The sequence below is a fragment of the Talpa europaea genome (genome assembly GCF_964194135.1).
Source record: "Talpa europaea genome assembly, chromosome: 5".
Classification (NCBI taxonomy): domain Eukaryota; kingdom Metazoa; phylum Chordata; class Mammalia; order Eulipotyphla; family Talpidae; genus Talpa; species Talpa europaea.
In genome coordinates this window covers 92401790-92422486 of record NC_140071.1, presented here as the reverse complement: position 1 = coordinate 92422486, position 20697 = coordinate 92401790, and the positions used below count along the sequence as shown (strand labels likewise).

Here is a 20697-nt window from a genome sequence, read left to right as displayed (position 1 = left end):
AACATAACTGGCTCAACAGTACAGATATCACATTTTATTTTAGATAAATTCTTTCCATCAGTCAAAAAGAATGTACAGTTACTTGCCCTGGAAAAACAGTTATGTATGTTCATTCCTTAACTTCGTAAGAAAGGCAACAATTAAAAAGCAAGTTAAAGTTGGAAATACATTTCTACTGCTTGCCTTCAAGCTTTTAAAGGTTTTTAAGAACTGCTAAATCAGCATAGAAAGTAGCAAGAACAATGAAACAGCACAAGGAAGGTTATGTAGGCAGCGAAAGTATGAGCAACTTGCTTACAATTGAAAATTAGGCTCCATATGCTCTAAGGGAGCCCCTTACTTCCTGTACTTGAATTGATAACAGCATAGATAATTAGAAACAGAACATGCTTTTGAGGTTAACAAAAGTAAATAGCATTTGTATTTGCTAAAACTTGTCTAGAAAAATAAAATCAATAAATGAAGAAATAAATGTACTTAGTATATTTAAATGAACACAGCTTGGAATCAAATTTTATTTACAAATTATAAAATCCCTAGTAAATTTTTAAACCATTTTCTTGTAGGCCACAATAATTAATTTATACCCCAAAAGCACTGCTTCTTTTCATATGATTACAATGAGATACTAGTTTCAGCGTGACACTAGCTATCCTACAAATAGAGCTGGACAAATGGATTCTTGAAATGGGTGTATCAGTGAGAAGGACTTTCTAAGATTAAAAGCAGCTCAAAAGAGATTTGAACACAGAAAAATAGAAGCTTAAATTTAAATGTTAAGTAACAAAATTAAGATACTACTAGGCAATTTGCAAAAGTGATAAGCAAAGGAATAATATCTTATAAAAACATCCCATATAAACTGATAGTAGTAAGAAACCGAAGGAGGGGAAAATGAGCAAAGGTCATAGATAATTTACAAATGAGCATTTCAGAAGACTAACAAATACAGTGCTCATGCTTACTAATAATTAAAAAAACTAAACTTTAAAAAGTAAAAGGATTTTATAAAATCAGTATAAATTTAAAAATAAATCTGAAAAGCAAGCATCACAGAGGCAAAAAATTTTATTCACTAATGGTAGAACATGAATGCGTATAATTTTTATGAAATCAGGTTGGCTTTGTGTAATAAGAGTCCTAAATTCATATTCTTCACATACTAAAGGAACTTTACCCCCCCCCCAAAAAAAAAACAAGGAATCACACATTATTATTATAATATAGAAACCTGATAAAGATGAAATTTGAAAAAAAGATGAAATATGCAATAAAAGAATGCTTTATACACAGAATGAATAGGTAGTAATTAAGTTAATGTTTTGGGATAATTTTTTAAAAGCAGGGGGAAATAGTACATGTAGTACTGAATGGAACAAGCAGAACAAAAACCTGTATTTACAGTATGAACTCAGTTATGATAACTGGAACACAGGCATGCCTAAGAGATGAGAATTGATGAATATATGTGCACTAATTTGACAAAAGTGGACATGCATAAATTTTCTATTTTCCTTCTAGTTTTCAGTATTTAAAAAAGTTTCTGTAAACCACAGGGGTAAGGAGGGGCAGAGACGACACTCAATAAAAATATTAAATAATACTCTGCAGATAGAAGCTGTCTTAATTTACCATGAACAAAACATACCCTTGCTCCACACTTGTGTTTGGTCGCTGCCCAGACACAGACTCTGAACTGTCAGTTAGGGATGGCACCACAGCTAAAAACCTAGAAAATTAAAAAATAAATAAGATCTAATGGGAGTCTAAAAAAAAAAGGATGATTCATTCAGATTTTAATTGTTGCATTTACCCCTCCAATACCTAGTAAATGGCAGGTGAAAGGAATACATGATAATTAGAATACTTTGTTATAAAAGAGGGTAGGACAATGACTTCCAAAGCCAAAACAGCAAGGTTTACAGTAAAATATATTATTTTGGGTTTTCACATATGCTACCATATTATTGGAATAAAAGAACTTGCTATAATGATTCTTAGGAATTGAGTCAGCTTAATGAAGATCTGGAAGGTAATTAACAGCTATATAGTCACATGACAGCAAATAATAATAATGATAGCTAAACAAATGATAGAATAGCGCCATCACTAAACACATAAAGACACATACAAGATGAAACCTTAATGTGCCATTATGATAAATATTTTTCAGTGTTGCTCACAATGTTAATGTAAATTTTTTAAAAGCAAAAGAAAATTATGGGAAAATTCCTAGAATAGATGTGGGCCTTTAACTAGGCATAGATACAGGCATTTCTTCAAGCTACTCTTTGTGGTTTGAAGAGCAAATAATTTCCTAGAGTTGAAAACTTTTAGAAATTAGTAGGCTAGATAAAAATTTCAATTCTACTTAGTTCTTCTGATATCTAAAAGCAGTTCTGGATTATTGATCAACAAATACTGGCCCTTTCTTTGAAGACCTACTCTATTCCTGTGTGCTCATTAGTAACAGCACTGTACTTCAGTGACAAGCAATGTTGTTCGGTATTGGCCATTGCTCATGGGAGCAATTTGAAATCCAAAATTTTTTTTCTTAGAGGAACTGCCAGGATACATACTATCCTCCAAGAACAGGAGAAGATCATGCATATGATCAATCATAAAATGTTTATTATTCATTCATTCAACAGAAATATATTTTTGCACCATGCATATGTACTGCTTTTCTTTCAAAAGGTAAATTTAAATCAAGTTTCTCAAACTAAGATGTGGTTAGGCTAGATTAATTGCTTTACTTGGCTATGCTACTTTTTCAAGAATGAAGGTATCCAACTTTTGTTCCAAGGCCAGAGACAGCCTCAGATGAATGTAATTCCTAACAGAACTCATGTCTGTATGCAACAGCAAGACATGGTACTGTCTTCTTTTTGGTAAATATGAAAGAAGCTTATTTTGAACTTAAAGAATTATCTTTAAAGCTACTGTAGCATCATCCTTTTCCATTTAGAGACACAGGACTTAGTGAGAAAAGTAGTTTTTGATGCTATTTACTGTGTTACCAAAAGGTATTTCACAATGTATATCATCATTCAAAAAGCTAAAGAGTCATTTTTCAAGAGGCTGATAATATTAAAACATTTCCTTTGAAGAAATTAATTCACTGATCTAAATTCTAGATTTTTTTTTTAAAGATTTATTTATACAAGAACCAGGGTACAGGCCAGATGCGCGGGAGACTGAGAGGATCCACCAGAGACAGAGCGGGGAATAGAACAGGCAGACTGACTAAATACACTGCTGGGGGAGTAGCAGGTGAGACAGGAGAGGTCTGCCTCACCATGTGGGACCCTCGCCGGCCGGCAGAGATAGAACCAGTGCTGCAGAGGCTGCGGACAGCTTTACAGTGCAGCGCTCAACAGCCTGCACCACCAGGGGAGGCCCCCTAAATACTAGATTTTTAAACAATGACTAAACTAGTATTAGTTATCCTCCCATGTCTTCCCACAAATATTCCTAATAGGTACTTATAAAATATTTATACTTATAAATATTCCTACCAAATCATACCTTTGATAGACTTTGTTTCTAACTCCTTTCTGAAAAGCAAGGAGATAATTCCGTCCATCTCCAGAGAAAACTTCCACAGCAATAGGCTGAAATGGTGAGACAGAAGAAAAACACAAGTAAAGTTATATGTAAATATTTCCACTATGGACATCTACAATATCAAAGAAGCTAATTTGTTGACTGTGGATTTTTAGTTATGAATTCCTAACAGATTAAATTATAAAATAAACAGAAGCCAGTTTGTTTCACTTAATTTATTAGTAAAATTAATAGAAAAAATGGTAAAATAATTATAAAATTATAGTAAGAATGCAATTTTCATATAAAAAGACAATTCTAATTTTGATTTGGATAGCTGCTGGGATGATAGACACCAGTATCACTCAAGTTTAGGCTGAGTTTCAAAGAAAGAGACATTGTCTAGAGTAAGGCACCCATGTGACAAGTGTTAGGCACTTACATGATCTGAGTTTGTCCATCATGTAACCAAACCAAAGGATGGTGATGCGGAGAGGGTTTTAATGGTACATATCAAGTTTTAAAATAAAGCCTCTTCTATATAAAGGAACATGACAAAATGTCTAGTACTACTCAATCAACCCACCTGCAGGAGATACCTCCTTTTATGTACTTCCTTGATATCTTCATATGCAAAAATGCTGCATGTTCTCTTGAGTTGACTAGGGCCTTGTCTGGCTCCTCTGGGGATAATAGGCTCATGCATACTAAAGGCGGCAAGACAAAGGGCATACACAAAAATACAGCCAAGGATAAATTCACTGCTCAACAAAGGCATCCTGCTCAACAAAGGCATCCACATATAAAGGGGAGTGGGGGACAATATATCAGAATATTCAATTAAAAATTATTTAAGAGAATAATTCTTCAGCTACTTAGCATAACCCCCACTATTCACATACAGCATAATGCCAAGGCGTGCATACTTTTAGGGACCCAAGAAGTCATCTTCATTTCTTTTAAAATCAGAAGAAAAAGTTGAACTTTTAAGTAGGCTATAGAAAATGTTTTAATATATAATATGAATATATTAATATTTAAAATATATGTAAGTTACAAAATATACTTTAAAATGTTTGTATGAAGGAAGGAGACCATGGAAGTCTTGATACGGCCTCGATTGTTGCTCAAATTAGTTATTTTGAAATACCTCTGAGGAATGAACTGCAGAGATCATATCTAAATTCAACAGTGTTAGGTAGGTGTTCAAAATGATAAAGGAGAAGAGGCTGCTGACTTGCCAAGCCTTAAACTTCTAATCTAGCATTTTGAAATCTGACTGTCGCCTTGGTGGTTTTCCACTGTCCACAATCACTCCATTTTAAGATTGCAAAAGAAAAACCTAAGTTAATTTCTGCTTCTAGGGTAGTCAAAGGACATCAACGCTTTAACCTGTTAAGAATATTACGTGTGTGTATATTTAGTATTTTGTAGCTTAAATTGTATTTTCTCTGTAACTGTACCTTTACTAAAACTGAAAAGGAACAAATACAAATAAATTTATAAATACACAGATTATAATTCAAGGAATATGGTGTCTAATGTTATTAATGCACAGAAATAAATTTTATTTAGCTTTCATTTTGATAACACAGACTTTTCATTATCTCTTTGAAATAAATATTACCCTTGTGAATACTTAGAGAGGCACATAAACTGAGATAACATTACTGACAACACAGGTTTTGAATTAAAAGAAATTGTTATTTAATAATAACAAGGAGAAAATTATCTTTTCATTAATTTACTTACTTTGGAGGTAAGGTTTCAATATCTCTTATTTCCCTGGTTGCTGTCATTGTAAATCCATCAATGACATAAAAATGCTCTTTACCAAAAAGCAGTAGCCCCTCACTGGTGTCTAGTCCCTGGACTCGAGCACAGCGGTACATATGTTGGATCTATAAAGAATACCATAGATGTTCATTGATAAAGCATATTTTTAAGACTCAGATTTCCTTTTTAACAAGGAAAGTTTTTTAAAAAAATGTATTTAGTAGGCAAGCAAAATTTTATCAAATTTTACTCTAAGTGAAACAATATTAAAAAGTAACAGTGAAGACTACAGCCTGATTTGCAGTTGACTTCAGTAAAAGGAAACAATTTACTCATATCCCATCCACCACCCATTCAGTTATTTCTCCAACCCTCCTCCTTCCTCCCTTAATCCCTCCCATCAATGCATTTCTGCCAATATTTATTAAGTACTCACTATGTGCCAGGTACACATATGTATTAGGTTCCATAAGTGGTGAACAAGTTAGATCAGGAGGGAGACAGATGTAACAAATTTGGCAGGAAAGGGAAGTGAGGAATACATGGAAAGAGATTTGGATAATGCCCTTTGTGAGGCAAGATGATAAAGTGTGAAAGGTCTGCAAAGATGGACAATCCTGAGTAAATTCTGAGTTCTGTCACTAAGTTGTAGATTTGGTTTCCTAATTTCCTTGGGCTTCTGGGTTTTCACTTGTAAATTTCAAAATACTTTGTTGGCTTGTTATGAGTTATGTTAGAAATTGTCAGCTACCTTCCTACATGCAAATAATGAGCTAGGAGAGCATGAAATTAAGAAAGCAATCCCATTTACAATAATTAAAAAAGGAATTAAATACCTAGGAATAAACTTAACAAAGGAGGTAAAGGATCTATATAAAGAAAACTATGAAACATGGTTAAAAGAAATACGACACAAAGAAATGGGAAGATAAACTTTGTTCATGGATCGGAACAACAAACACTGTCAAGATGACCATCGTATCCAAAGCAATACAAAGATTTAACACAACCTCTAAAGTTTCAATGACATTCTTCAAAGATAAACTCATGCAATTTGCATCAACATGGATGGAGCTGGAGGGGATCATCCTCAGCAAAATAAGCCAGAAAGAAAAAGAAAAATACCAAGTGGTCTCACTCATAGCAGGAATTTAGAAAACCTAAATAAAGGACCAGGAAAAAAGCTAGTTATAATAAAGTAAAAATAAAAATCAACAAGTAACTATAAACCAGAGACACACTACAGGAGGGAGGAGGGCGTAGGATCAAAATAAGGGGGGTGGGAATTGTATGGGGACTATAACCAAGATGAAAATGCACACATTGTGCAAAAATGAAAAATGATGTAAAAAATGTATAAAATAAAGTAAAAAGAAAGAAAAAATAGAACAGACATTAATGAAATTCATATGGAATGACAAAAGACCAATAGCCAAAACAATTCTGACAAAAATTAAAAAAAAAGAGGAAGAATGGTGGAATCACATTCCAAGATTTCAAAATATACTACCAAAGCCATAATAATCAAAGCAGTATGGTACTGACACAAAAGCAGACACACAGAACAATGGAAAAAAACTGAGAGCCTAGAAATAAAAACTCTTATGTGGATAGTTAATCTATGACAAAGGAGCCATCAATATACACTGGAACAAGGAAAGCCTCTAACAAATAGTGTTGGGAAATCTGGACAGTGCATACAAAAGAATGAAACAACCATTCATTATACCACACACAAAAATCAACTCAAAATGGATAAAAGACTTGGAGGTAAGACCTGAAACCATAAAATTCGTAGAAAAAAAACTGGCAAAACTCTTTATGACAATAGCTTCAGAGATCTTTTTAGAGTCACATCTAGCAGCAAGGGAAATAAAATAATATAAACCACTGAGACTACATTAAACTAAAAATCTATTGTACAGCAAAAGAAAATGTCAACAAAACAAAAAGGTACCATACTGAATGGGAGAAAAAATTCTGCTTAACATACATGTGATAAGGGGCTGAAATCCAATACCAAAAATGAACACATATAACTCAATAAAAAGAAATCAAAGAAACCAACCAAAAAATGGGCAGAAGAGCTAAATACTTATCCAAAGAAGACATACAGATGGCCAACAGGCACATGAACAAATGCTCATCATCACTTATCATTAGGGAAGTGCAAGTCAAAACCACAATGCCATACCACCCCGCACTTATAAGAAAGGCCCATATCAAAAAGACCAGAAAAAAACAAATGCTGGCAAGGATATGGAGAAAAAGGAACCCTTTTACACTGCTATTGGGAATGGAGACTGGTTCATTCCCGTGAAAAACAGTATGAAGGTTTCTCAAAGTATTAGGGGTGGACCAACCATACCATCCAGCAATTCCACTCCTAGGAATCTAACTGAAGAAGACAAAAGACACTAATTCAAAGGCAAACAAAACTGCACTCCTCTGTTCATTGTTCTACTATTTATAATAGCCAAAACATGGAAACAACCTAAGCCTCCAAATACTATCAGAAAGAAGAGGCATACAATGTAAAATCTCTCAGCTATCAAAAGGATAAACTCTTGCCATTTGTGGCAACATGGATGGAACTGGTGGGAAGAAACTAATTGAAATAAGTGTGAAGGAAAAAGATGAGCATTGGATGTTGTCACTGATATGCAGAACACGGATATACCACACAAAGGAACAGCTAAATCAAAGCTAGCAACTAACCCTAGAAAACTGATTACAGAACTGTGGCTACCAGAGTTGGGGTGGGGGGTAAGGAAAACGGAGGAGGGACAAGAACAAAGTGGGAAGGGAGTCCAAAGAACTATGGGGATGAGCAATGGGTGTTCTGGCGCTGGGTGAGTTGTAGGAATAACACCTGCGGGGAGAGATCCTGTACCTCCAAAACAATGATGTAAACCAATGATAATTCCATAAAACAACAAAACAAAACAATACAATGGTCAACTCAAAGAAACAAAAAAGGAAAAAAAAAAAAAAGAAATTGTTGGCTATGTCTCTTCCACACACTTTACTTTCTTCTTTTTTCCATAACCCCCTACCCCCACCCCCTCCTGAAACTGGACTTGGGGATTTACCCCTATTCTCTCTCCACCTGGGATCCTGCTGCCTGGCAGACTCTTGTGTCACTGTACAAAGCCAAACTTGGCAGAAGTTGTATTTTCCTCATGGGAAGAAGGAGTTGCTAAAACTCTCAATGTAAGCATTGTTTTCTATCCAACAAGGCAGAATCTAGTTCTTAGTAAAAATTCTTTCTTGCTTAAATTCACTTCAACATGAGTCAAAGAAAAAAAAAATTAGCAACCAAATCAGAGTCGAACAAATGTCAACTAAATGTCAGTGTGAATACTTCCTGTACTATTCACATTTAAAGCTATGAGAGAAAAACTGTACTCATGAGGCCAAAAGGTTATGAAAGGACATCATTAGAAAACAAATGTTTTAAAATATGCAAATCTAAGTCAATATTCATCATGTTGAAATACTTCAGTAATAAAAATGTAGAATGCTACATGAAAAATCTGATGTACTTTTAAGTCTATTGTTTTAGTGCACATACAGAAAAATGTTTATTTCCTATGTGTAAACATAGCATGATGAATTTCAAATGCTAATTATGATGCAACCAGCATCATAACCTGATCAATAAGTACAGCTTTCCCAAGAAAACTCATATGCTTCCTTCAATCTAATGAACTTTTATAATTATGATTTTTTCCATTTTATGTTTTCATTCAAACTAGTTATATGTTTGAAAAGAACTTAAAACATTATACCCTAATTTGTAGTTAACACTGGTTAGTAAGATTTCAAGAGTTGTATCAATAGGTTTAAAGATAGCAAAAAACACATATTTTTCCTCACTACACATTCAATTCATTCCTTCATTCATTTATCCTCTTACTTATTCAAGCAATCACCCCTTCACTTAAAGGTTTACTCAGTGTCTATTAGGTGGGTGGGTGGGTAAGGAAATGGGCTATGTAAGGAAATGTGCTAGAAATGTAAGGGAGCTATGTAAGGAAATGGGCTAGAAATAAAAAAAAAAAAAATTACCTGCCTATAAAGTGCCTACTATATAGGGGAAGAGATGGACACAGGCACCAACAACCATGACATGATCTAAGAGTGGTATACACAAGACATTCTGAAAGCCTGCAGTGGGAGGGGGTGGGGGGCATTTAACCAAACCTGAGCTGACAAAATGGACAAGGAAAGTTTCCTATGTTTGAGAATTAGAGTATCAAAAGAGTTACTAGGATAAAGGTTATGCAAGTGAGGGAGAGCGGGACATTTTGGAACAGAGAATATAATGCATAGAGCACAGAGTAAAGACTAACACCAGAGGTGCAGGGAACTATCAATACAAGGCATACAATGATGCAGGGGACTCAGGCAGGAAGGTAAAGTGAGTCTGGAGAGGTCACCAGCATGTAGGGGGTGAAGAGAGAAATGCAAAGGCAAAGTAGTGCTCTGTGGGTAAAGGACAACAAAGGTTAAACATGAGGATGTTCAGCCAAAGATTGGCTAAAACTGCATGTAGTAGTTACTGGGATTAAGGAGGTGCAGAAAGGAAATACAAGGCCAGGTGACTGGTTGTGTATATGGGTTTGAAGTAGAGAATTATGGCAAGAGCTTTAGTCTAATGAAGGGTTTAGAGGAAGACAGTGAATTAGTTAATACTACGTCTGGTGAAACCTGATGTTGTTTAGTGTGCTGAGAGAGGTCAGAAAATCCTGAAGGTGAGAGAAGTGGAGTACCAGACCGAAAAGGTTGTTTAATACTATACTTCATTACAAGGCTAAAATAATTTATCTGCTGTCACCAGATAAATGCCCTATCATCTACCCTTGTACAAAGGAAACAAGTTATCTAAATGCAATCCTTACATTTTAGAAGCACAGTACCTTTTCTCCTTCCTCTAATAGGCGCAGTAAGGTGGCATTATCTGTCTTTTCCTCCTCTTCTATGGAGCTGCCCTCAGCAATCTGGTCTTGCAGCTGCTCCTGGTTTTCATCATCTCCTCCATCAGGTGCAGATCGAGACCGTTTTAGAGGAGGTTTGACCAGACCTATTGGAAAATAATAGGGTCATGTGACCATGAGGGGCCGTTTGGGAAGCAGTCTAGTAGTCCCTCCTATCCATGTCCAATTTGAGCTAACTTGGAGGACACAGACACTTTAGCACAGGAGCTAAACGGTGGCATGACCTTGGAGAATGATCTGTCCTCTCTTAACCTCAGTTTTTTAATCTATAAAACTGGAACAAGAATGAGGCAATTTACGTGAAGGGCTTAGTATCACACTTAAAAATAGTAAATTTTCACTAAGTGTCAGATGATAATGATAAACAGAGAGCTTAGCATAATTAATAATACAAATGGTTTCTTTACTGACAGTTATTAGAGAATTATTACTAATAAATAGTCATTATCAGAAACAAAAATAAAGGCAGTAATTTACAACTGTGATTAAAATCGATCCCATCTACTCGGAGGGTCCCTGAGGACTACATCAAGGCTCATGTCACAAGCAGCAGTATGTTCATTCACACATGGATGAATGTGATGAAATCTCCAGCTTATAAAGAGTAAGGACAGAATTCTTTACAGATAATTTAATAAGGAAACATTTCACTCCCTATATTTTGCTAACTTTATTAATAATCACAGAAGTTAAGTTAAAATCACTTGGTGGAAAGTTGATGAAGTAACCACTGACATCTCAAAGTATGGGAAGCACGCAAAAACTCCAAATCCCACATTAAATTTTCTTTACTCGTACAAAAAAAAAGGTGTAATGTTCTAACTACCAATGGTAGATGCTCTACGAATTTTGGAAAAGGACAGTCTTTTGGAAAAAGAACCTCTAAGCATGATTTATCAGAGTTCCTACTTTGTCATAGGAAGAATCTTTTCTTCACAGATGAAAGAGTATAATCACTGAGCATGAGAGAGCAAGACCTGCTGAGAACAGCCACAAGGGAGCAAAGTTCACAGCTGCATTATTTTTAGTTTGATGAATCCAAATCTCCAACTCTACGTCTAGCATAACACTTTGTTCATTATAGTAGTGACACCAGTATTTGTGGTGTTAGCTTAATCAGAGATTGGAAAATGAGGCCAAGAGACATTAAGTGCCAATGAGCCAAACACCAAGTCATCTGACCGACTGTATTATACCCAGCTTTAGACTCAGCAATAATATTGCTGATGCAACGTGAAGAAAATGAGCAGGTTGTCAGCTTTGTCCATCTACTAAAAGTTTCAGGGACTCTATGAAAATGCTAGATTATGAGCTGTTTAGTAAATCATAGTCATCAAGAGAGAATAAGAAACTTGTAATAGCAGAAACTGGCCACAATTTTAGATGGCAATTTTTGTTGACATGGCCACATACTAAGAGTTTTTAAATCAATGGATTTTGAAATTAGATTTTAATTTATATTTCTATGACTTTATGGAATATATCAAGACTTTCAAATCAGGGGCTTAAAAAAGTTAAAACGAAGGACATATTTTGTAGTTGTTTTAATTTTATAAATATTTATTTATTTAACAAGGCATTACCTTAAAATAGTAGGTGTCCCCAGGAATTCTGCCAAATATAGCAAAAACTTAGCAAGTCCATGGACATATTACATTTATGTGTAGGCAAGAGAGAAGAGCCAGCTCCTAGTTCTCATAGTGAATCATAGTGAATTTTAAGGCAAAATATGTACAGATACTTTTAAGGTTGGTTCTACTATTTACTGTTGCTCATATTTTCATATAAATTCAAATATAAGGAATGCTCCAAAATGATTTCAATTAAAACGAAAGGCTTACCTTTGACTTTAGCGATAGTGTCTTCACCATGCTCTGGTTCCTGCTGAGTAGCTTCACCTTCGGAACTCTCTACAATAGCATCTTGGACAATGGCTGGGTTTCCGGAGGCCAGTCGCATGTAGTATTCCTTACTGTCATAACTTATGGCTCTTCTGTATCGAGCAGGTTTCTAAGAAATAACAAAAGAAATGGACTCAGATAATTATCTTCAAGAATTAAAATCAGAGCTTCCTGAAGGAGGGTATGGTGTTCAAGACTTTCTTATGGGTTACTTTTAGGGTTTTTTTTTAAATGGACTATTTATACACAGCAAGTCCACAGATATGTGGGCTAAATTTCTTTTTTTAATTCCATTGATTCCTTAAAAGATATATATATATATATATAGAGAGAGAGAGAGAGAGAGAGAGAGATAGGAAATAATAGTATTGGGAGCTTTATTCTTCCTGAAATAGAAAAGAACCATCACTAGCTAAACAACATTTTCACCATTATATTATTGATATATCAGAAACCTTTCACATACAGTAAAAATTAACCCAGTGTTGGAGGGCATCAAGTTGCAAGGAGATGTCCAGTCTGTGAGGAGCCTGGAACTTGGCTTTTTGCCCCAAGGAAAGCAAGTAGGTCAGGCCCAAAGGGTCAGTTATTCAGTTGGAATCATCTGTGCGAGTGTTTACTTCAGATATTTGGGAGAACTTGTTTTTTCCCATATTCCCAGGTCTCACTGGAGATCAAAATGGCCCAGAGTCCTCACTAACATGAAATCAACCAGGTTCACACCAGAAAGCAATTCAGGTTTGCCACTATGAATTGTCTCTCCAACTTGCTAAAATATTCTTATTGTTTTTCACATAGATGAGTATGACCCATACACTACTAACTAAATGACTGCAAGACCATTATGGAAAAGAAACTACCTAAAAACATTTTTAAAAGGCAGAATTTTTTGATGTGTGATACATGGCAGGACACTTCTTTTCCAGAATAATTTATATTTATTCCACCACATGTTTTCCAATTGACCTAAACTCTTTATTTTTAAAACCATGTAACAACAAAATATTAAGATCTAAAATTTATTACAAAAAGTGTAAAACCAGAGGGAAACGTTTGTATGTATAAAGGTTCCTTGATCAGAATTCAACTCAGACTTTGGATTAATAGTTAAGAAAATGATGGAGTCTGAACACACTTTCTAATATTTCACTTCTAAGCACTATTTTTCTTTCCTCTGACTTGGAATACCTAATTAAAAATATTCCACCAGTCTGCTCTTTAAACTCTAGTAGTCAATATGAACTGCCTACAGTGACTATTTCATGCAAGACCTTGATTAAAAAATGTTTTCCAATTTAAGTGAAAACAAGTGTCCAAATAGTTGGTATATTTAGACTAAAATTGTGAAGCAAATTTGAAATGAAAAAGCTACCTAACTGAAAGCCACATTATCCTTTGACTTCAGAGTCAGTTAACAAAAAGAGCTGCAAGCTAACTGAGGAATGAAATGAAAATTAAACCATATTACATAACAAAGTGTTGAAGTGATATAAAATAATATAAAATAATATTGCAATTATGGAATGATGGATCTGATGAGCAGACTAATAATAATATTACAAAATTTTTGAAATGAAACATAATCAACTGTATATAACAACTTTTCTATATGAAGTATAAATTATCTCCAACTTAAAACTGCTCATTTCTAAAAAGATGAAAGCATAGTTAGTGATGGGCAAGACAATTAATTAACAGATGTGCAACAACTTCTACCAGTTACTGGCTTCATACACAGATTTAAACTTGGAACTAAAAGCATTTCTTCCTAATTATTTTGAGCTACATTTCTTTGTTCTAAAGAACCACATTATTTACTAAATTATGTACTGGCTATTCTGGAAAAATAAAATAATTATATATTCTAAAACATTAAAATTGTGCCTATATTTTGTTTTCACTAGTTCCTTTTAATTAAAAAAAATAAAAAAGAGAATTCCTCTGTATTCTCAAAATATACATTGTTTAGTATATAGAATTAAATGAGTAATTGCAAAAAAAAGTTGAAGGTGTAAGTTTGCCCATTACTAACATGTGCATCAGAACTTGTTAGTTTATGTCTATGTGAAGCGATACACATTTTATAGTGAGAGCAGCGAATCCTCTGCTGTTAGTGAGCAGCACACCAACCCTAGAAAGATAATTAGAACAAAGCCAAGAAAGAGGAGCGTATCTCTCAGCAAAATGAAACCGACTTTTCAATTCTAAGGAAATTTAGAAAGAACAAATAGAAAGCCAACCTTTTAAGTTAGTCTAGTCTACCATGCACTAACAAAAGAAAAACAAAACTGCAAGAACTTTGCATTCTTTTATGGTAATTTGTGTTTTACCTTTTGAGGAATGATATCATCAGGTGTCTCAGGCTGTTTACTTGGGATCTCAGACTGAAAACAGGGTATTAAGTATAGACACATCAGAAAAAAAAAAAACAAAAAACAAAGACAACACAAAAATAAAATTTTCTTGAGGACTGTAAGAAATATGGAATGTACTCACTCAAAGAAAATTAGCATGATATCTTAAGCTTTTTATTAGCATTTTGTGATTGTTTTCTCAATTATTCAAAGTAGTTTTAAAGCAAAGCTTAAGTACACTGAAATTCTCAAGGCTACTGACAGGACAGACTTAACCACACAGACAATGCTTTAGCTTCACAGACTGAAAAAATGCCATGGATGATTCACAGGCAACTCTATATGGCTTCAGAACGAAACACTGGACATCTGGCAATAGAACCTAAGATCATTTATTATTTGTCACCTACTCACTGTGCTTATTCCCAGATTAGTGGTGTAACAAGAGTAACTGGTTTAAGATAATACCCCACACTGCCTTCACAGCTCTCACCCAAGAGGCTGAAAGCATAAGGCAGGGTGGATTAGCAGTCTCCAAAATAAAAATGTTTCATAAGAATTTGGTAGTTGCCTAAGGTTTATTCTCAGAATAAAATCCTGGTTAGAGAGAAGCAATTTTTGTTGTGCTAAAGTGTGAGGCTTATGCATATAAACACACACATAGCTACAGATAGAGAATAATGCACCAAGAACCACCTTCAATTTTTCCTCTTTTTCATGGTGTATCTGAGAATGATTCTTAGCATCTTTCTCTATATTATATACCAACAGGCAAAATGCTTTCACAAATGTTTGCTTCCCCAGACAAAATCAACAATGGGCTACTGAACTTTCAAATAATTTATTTTAGTAAACTTCTCTTTAAATGTAAAGTATGAGAAGTATATTTTAAAGAATAATCCCCTAAAAATATACCCAAATTCACTACCTTAGTAAGGTTTGTGTTAACTGAGCAATATACTACACATTTGTTAAATCTCACTAAATGTTACACTTAAAATTGTATATTTCAAAGTCTGTAAAATTTCTGTCAAAAAGGAATTATAAACAAATATTACAGTTATTGGATGGAACTGTTCAGGAGAAAGGGTTTTGATTCTGTAATTTACTCTGAAAATCATTAAAAACAAGATGGACTGCTAGGTAGATATGATGAAGCAATATAACAAAATTACCAATCTCTGTTGTCAAACACAACTTTGATGTACACTACATACCCCACTATACAGGCCAACAAGAATGTGGGCAGAGCCTGACATGTACATTCCTGCATTTTCCCTGAGAGCATAGGGTATAATGCTGGTTTAATACATATTTGCTGATTGACCCACTAAGTGCAGTTCTTATTTTATTAAATGCTCAGCATTTGATAACAGAGATTATACCACTAATTTTAGTATTACCATGGCTTTCTTTCATTAAAGAAACTAAATTGATATTATTATAATATTTATATAGAAATAATAAATTTTTCAAAGTCAAAATTAATAGCAATTTTATAATCGCTATGCTTCAATTTTTTCATAATGTTAGCAGTGAAATTTCTTGAATGAGTTGCTTTGTTTCTAAGGAGTCCTGTGACATCTATACATTATATAAAAATATGAGTAAGAGACTCCCTTAATTAGCAAAGGAACTTTCCAGTAAGTTGTTTGACCTTCCATTCTAAGAAGCCCCATAAGACAGAGAAGGTAAGGTATTTACAATGATATTTGTAAAATTTCAAAAATAGCTAAGTTGTTTGAAAATTTTAATCTATGCAAATAAAGGGATTACAGAATTAAAAGGTAATTTTAGTAACTGCATATAGTTTTTCAAATAATGAAATATGGAATTTTATTCTTATGATTCTGAGTAATCGGACAATTGCTTAAAAACAACTAGATTTTGTATTTTCATTATAACCCAGCTTCACATCTTAACTTTAACTGTATCTTTTTTTTTAAAGATTAATTTATTTATACAAGAATGGGGTATAGGCCAGATGTCCGGGAGGGTAAGAGGATTCACCAGAGACAGAGCGGGGAACAGAATAGGCAGACTGATGAAATACACTGCTGAGGGGAGCAGTGGGCGAGACAGGAGAGGTGTGCCGTGCCATATGGGATTCTTGCCGGCCTGCAAGTATTAAACCCACGCTGCAGAGGCTGCAGACAGCTTCACAGTGAGGCGCTCAACTGTCTGCACCATGAGGGAGGCCCCTTAACTGTCTCTTTAATGAACTCTGCCACTTAAATATAGAATTAAGAGTGCAATTTAGTACAGATGTTTTGGTCATTAAATTCCCTACAACCCCTCCTCCCCCCAGGAAAGTTACTTTGCAGAGATGATAATTATTTTCATGTGAGAATACATGATTTTTCACATGTGCCTAATTTTTTCTTATCTGAATATAAGTAAATAATTGTTGGTTTTGTTAAAATAATTTTAGTTAATATACTTTCAATGATTTTAAGTCTGTGGCAAATGAAACATTAAAATATTCTACATTCTGTGAACAAACATCCAAACATCCAATTTATCAATCAAGAGATAAAAGTTTAACACTTAGAATAGGTAAGCTGTTTTTATACAGTATGCAATATCAAGTTTTAAAAAAATAAAACTTTAATGATGATTCATTTATAATACATCAGATTTTAAAACAGAAAAATCACTTCTTAATCATTCTATTCTTAAGCTTAAATAACAGAACTAAAAACATGAATGCAACAATAATTACTCTTAACAAATAAGGCAAAAGACTAAATCATTTGCCCTTGCTCCACATCATGCCTGTTATGTATCAAGAGGTTTCAAAAGCAATTTTAAGATTGGTACCTACCTGTCACTTTGAAAAAAGCTTATTTTATAAATATGACTGACTATATTCTATAAATATGTATGCAAGGAACATAACATTATGGGACCCAAAAGGGAAGATGGGATTGATCTCTAACTGGAAGGTAATAGTTAACATACATGAGGACAGAAGTGGATTTACCAGGAAGTTTAAACTTCAAGACCCTCTCACAGACTCCTTTTAAACACAGGAAGGGGCCCTAGTAATTTTGTATACAATTTTGTATCCTTTTTGTAAAAGTAGTATCCTTTTTGTAAAAGTACCAAAGTACTCCCCCAAGTAGTATAAACTTCAGGTCACATAAAATTTGGCCCTAGTCCTGTTCAGTAGAAAAATTTCAGAGTTAGGATAATTCTACGGAATGTTGAACAGGAAGCAAAGGACAAAAACTCTAACTTAGGAAGAGAAAGTGCTGGTGGTCCATTCACTCAATGCTCATTAATATGTTCTAGGTACTTGTTAGCATTACAGAGGAAAAAAGCCTAATATACGGTGTCTGCCTGGAGGAAATTCACTCTCTACAGACGTCACAAAACTCACAAACTAAAAAGTTTTCATTTTCAAAAGTGGAAAATTCCTGAGAAACTGTCAACGTGAGCTCTTATACTCCACTACTTAGTAGCTGAGACCTAGAAGGGATTCTTTCAATTCTCTAGGTTTCAATTCCTCAATCTATAAAACTGGGATAATATTAACTCTACTTCAGGGGTTACTATGAAATGTCAGTAGCACTGCAAAGAACCCCTCAGCAAAGCATGGGGTAATGCTGCTTTGTGAACATTCACTCTTTCTTTGTGACATTGTGACTGAAGTCAGTAAGATAGCAGATACTTCCACTTTTGAAGTTCTCGTTGCTGTCAACATTACAATATTGCATATTCCATAAAAGTGGACATTTATTGGTATTTCAAATTTATAAAAGATTTTTAATTAGCCAAACCAAATACCCATCCAGAAAATTTTATCACAACAGGTTAACCTTGACTTGAGCATGAACTAAGGAGTATTAATCTGTAGTCTAATTGTCTGCACTTCCCACCTGCTTTATCTTTTTTTTGTAAAAGTATCTCCAGCATTTCTTGACTGCCCTGTATTTTCCAATATGTAATCCATCTGTTAAGAAATAAGTTCCATATGGTATATACTTATTTCTGAGTCGGTTTAGATTCCACAGGCTGGTAAGCGCTAGAGATAATAGGTTGTAAGTGTGAACTCTATCTGATACTAAAGTCTAAATATACTTCTGTAAAACAAATGACACCTTTCCTAGAAAGAAAGGAGTAAGATATTAAACATTATGGTCATATAACTCAAAAAGTATATGCTCAGTTAAATTAAAAAAAAAGGAAGTTAGCCACATATGTAGGAGAGATTATCTACACTTTAATTTTATTAACTGGATTCAAATTTAAGTGAGTGTTGACTCAGTAAGAAATAGTTTATCAATTTGCTACATGCTTAAATTCCCAATCAATGATATATTTGGGGGAGGAAAGACTAAGAATTAGAGGTCATACTGCTGATTTGAACTGACAAAAGTAGGTGCCAGAAAAAGGGTAAGATGTGGGAGGATTGGGCTTCCCTGGTTGTGCAAGAGGTTGAGCACTGCACTAGGAAGCAGTCAGCAGTCTCTGCAGCACCAGTTCGATCCCCAGCCGGCCAGGGAGCAATCCACATGATGCAGCAGACCTCTCCTGACTCTCTCACTGATCCCCTCAGCACTGTACTTTGGTCAATCTACCTGTTTGTTCCCCGCTCTGTCTCTGGTGAATCCTCTCACAACCCCTCTCCCACCCCGCATCTCTGGCCTGTACCCCAGCTCTTGTATGCATAAATAAATAAATCTTAAAAAAAAAGAAAAGGGAGGATTACCTTTTTTATGTATGGCAGTGAAGTGCTTTAAGTTACAGCCATTTCAAAAGTATGGCATTCTTGATAGAATTGGATAGCTTTGAGAAAAGCAGACTTTAGGGAAGCTATCTTGAAACATCTTTTTTTTTTTTTAAGATTTATTTTTATTTATACAATAGCTGGGGTACAGGCCAGAGGCGTGGGAGGGTGAGAGGATTCACCAGAGACAGAGTGGAGAGCAGAACAGGCAGACACACCGAAAGCACTGCTGAGGGGAGCAGAGGGCCAGACAGGAGAGGTCTGCTGCACCATGTGGGAATCTCCTTGGCTGGCCAGAAATCGAACCCGTGCTACAGAGGCTGCGGACAGCTTCACAGTGCTGTGCTCAACCTGCTGTGCCACTAGGGAGGCCCCTATCTTGAAACATCTTAAAAACTGTATGTTGTCAAATCTAAAACTAAGACCTCCATTCTAAGTTGTATTGTGTGGTAGGGAGAATCAGTGGCACAATACAAATGGAGTCAGGGTTCTGGCAGAGAAAAAAGAGGCACTGGAACAATTTAAGCTGCCTTACGTTATATGATCTGAACTACTTTTTAGAAGACATATGTCCCAAGCCTCCTTTATAAAATCTTAGTTTATTGTTGAGAGACTCAAGCAAAAAGTCAAGAATGTGAAAGTACTTAATACAGGAAGGGTTTTGAAATGAAATATTTAAATAAAATAAAATACCTTTTACTCTACATGGGTAAGATGGACTCTATGATCTATCAGATTTTAACTAAACATCCAAGACAAAATGTTCTTTTGTGGATAAGTCTTTTTTGAGGAGTTATAGGAGTTCCACTCCATTGTTTTCAGAAACAGCTAAGGTGGAGTTGAAACACGAAGTATAATACATTCCTTTGAAATAGAAACCCTTCTGTCCAGGGGTTAATTAAACATAGTGTGGTCATACTGTTGGGGAGTTGCAGAATCTTAGAATATGCTATCCCAGGTTATCTTCTTAAAAAGTTATGTTTCTTTTTTAAATTTAAATGACACTAAAAGAAAGCAGGAGAATTTTATGTTTATCAAAAAAGGATTAAGGATTTTTTTTGAAAAACCATGAGACACTAGCCTAAAATTCAGGGACTTTCTAAGCAGCCACAATCTATACGTGTGGTTACTGAGTCTGTGAAATATAGCTTGTTCAACCTGAAATGTACTTGAAGTGTAATATAAACAATACATTTCAAAGACAAGGAACAAAAAGGCAAAATACCTCATCAGTAATTTTTTTATAATTGATTAAATATTAGAAGAATGGATGAGACTTATCTGTGAGATTTCCTTGATAAAAGTGAATTTCTATGATAAAAGTGAATTTCTAAGGAGAAAAGGATTCACCATTTTAGAGGAAAAGGGATAATTGCTGGACACTACTA

At 34.6% G+C, this 20697-nt stretch overlaps 1 protein-coding gene across 2 annotated transcripts in view; it reads right to left on the bottom strand.

The window, feature by feature from the left end:
* Window positions 1-20697, bottom strand: part of WDFY3 (WD repeat and FYVE domain containing 3) — a gene marked incomplete at its 3' end in the record, with an annotated part of 191890 nt that overhangs the window by 39849 nt on the left and 131344 nt on the right. The window contains exons 42-48 of one of the 2 annotated variants that reach the window (XM_084233370.1): window positions 14554-14607; window positions 12164-12332; window positions 10245-10408; window positions 5299-5447; window positions 4133-4253; window positions 3529-3614; window positions 1649-1729 (exon numbers count right to left, since the gene is read on the bottom strand). In XM_084233370.1, coding sequence (XP_084089496.1) covers window positions 1649-1729; window positions 3529-3614; window positions 4133-4253; window positions 5299-5447; window positions 10245-10408; window positions 12164-12332; window positions 14554-14607 — 824 coding nt within the window. The remainder of the gene's footprint in view (window positions 1-1648; window positions 1730-3528; window positions 3615-4132; window positions 4254-5298; window positions 5448-10244; window positions 10409-12163; window positions 12333-14553; window positions 14608-20697) is intronic. The other variant, XM_084233369.1, reaches the window with a different exon arrangement.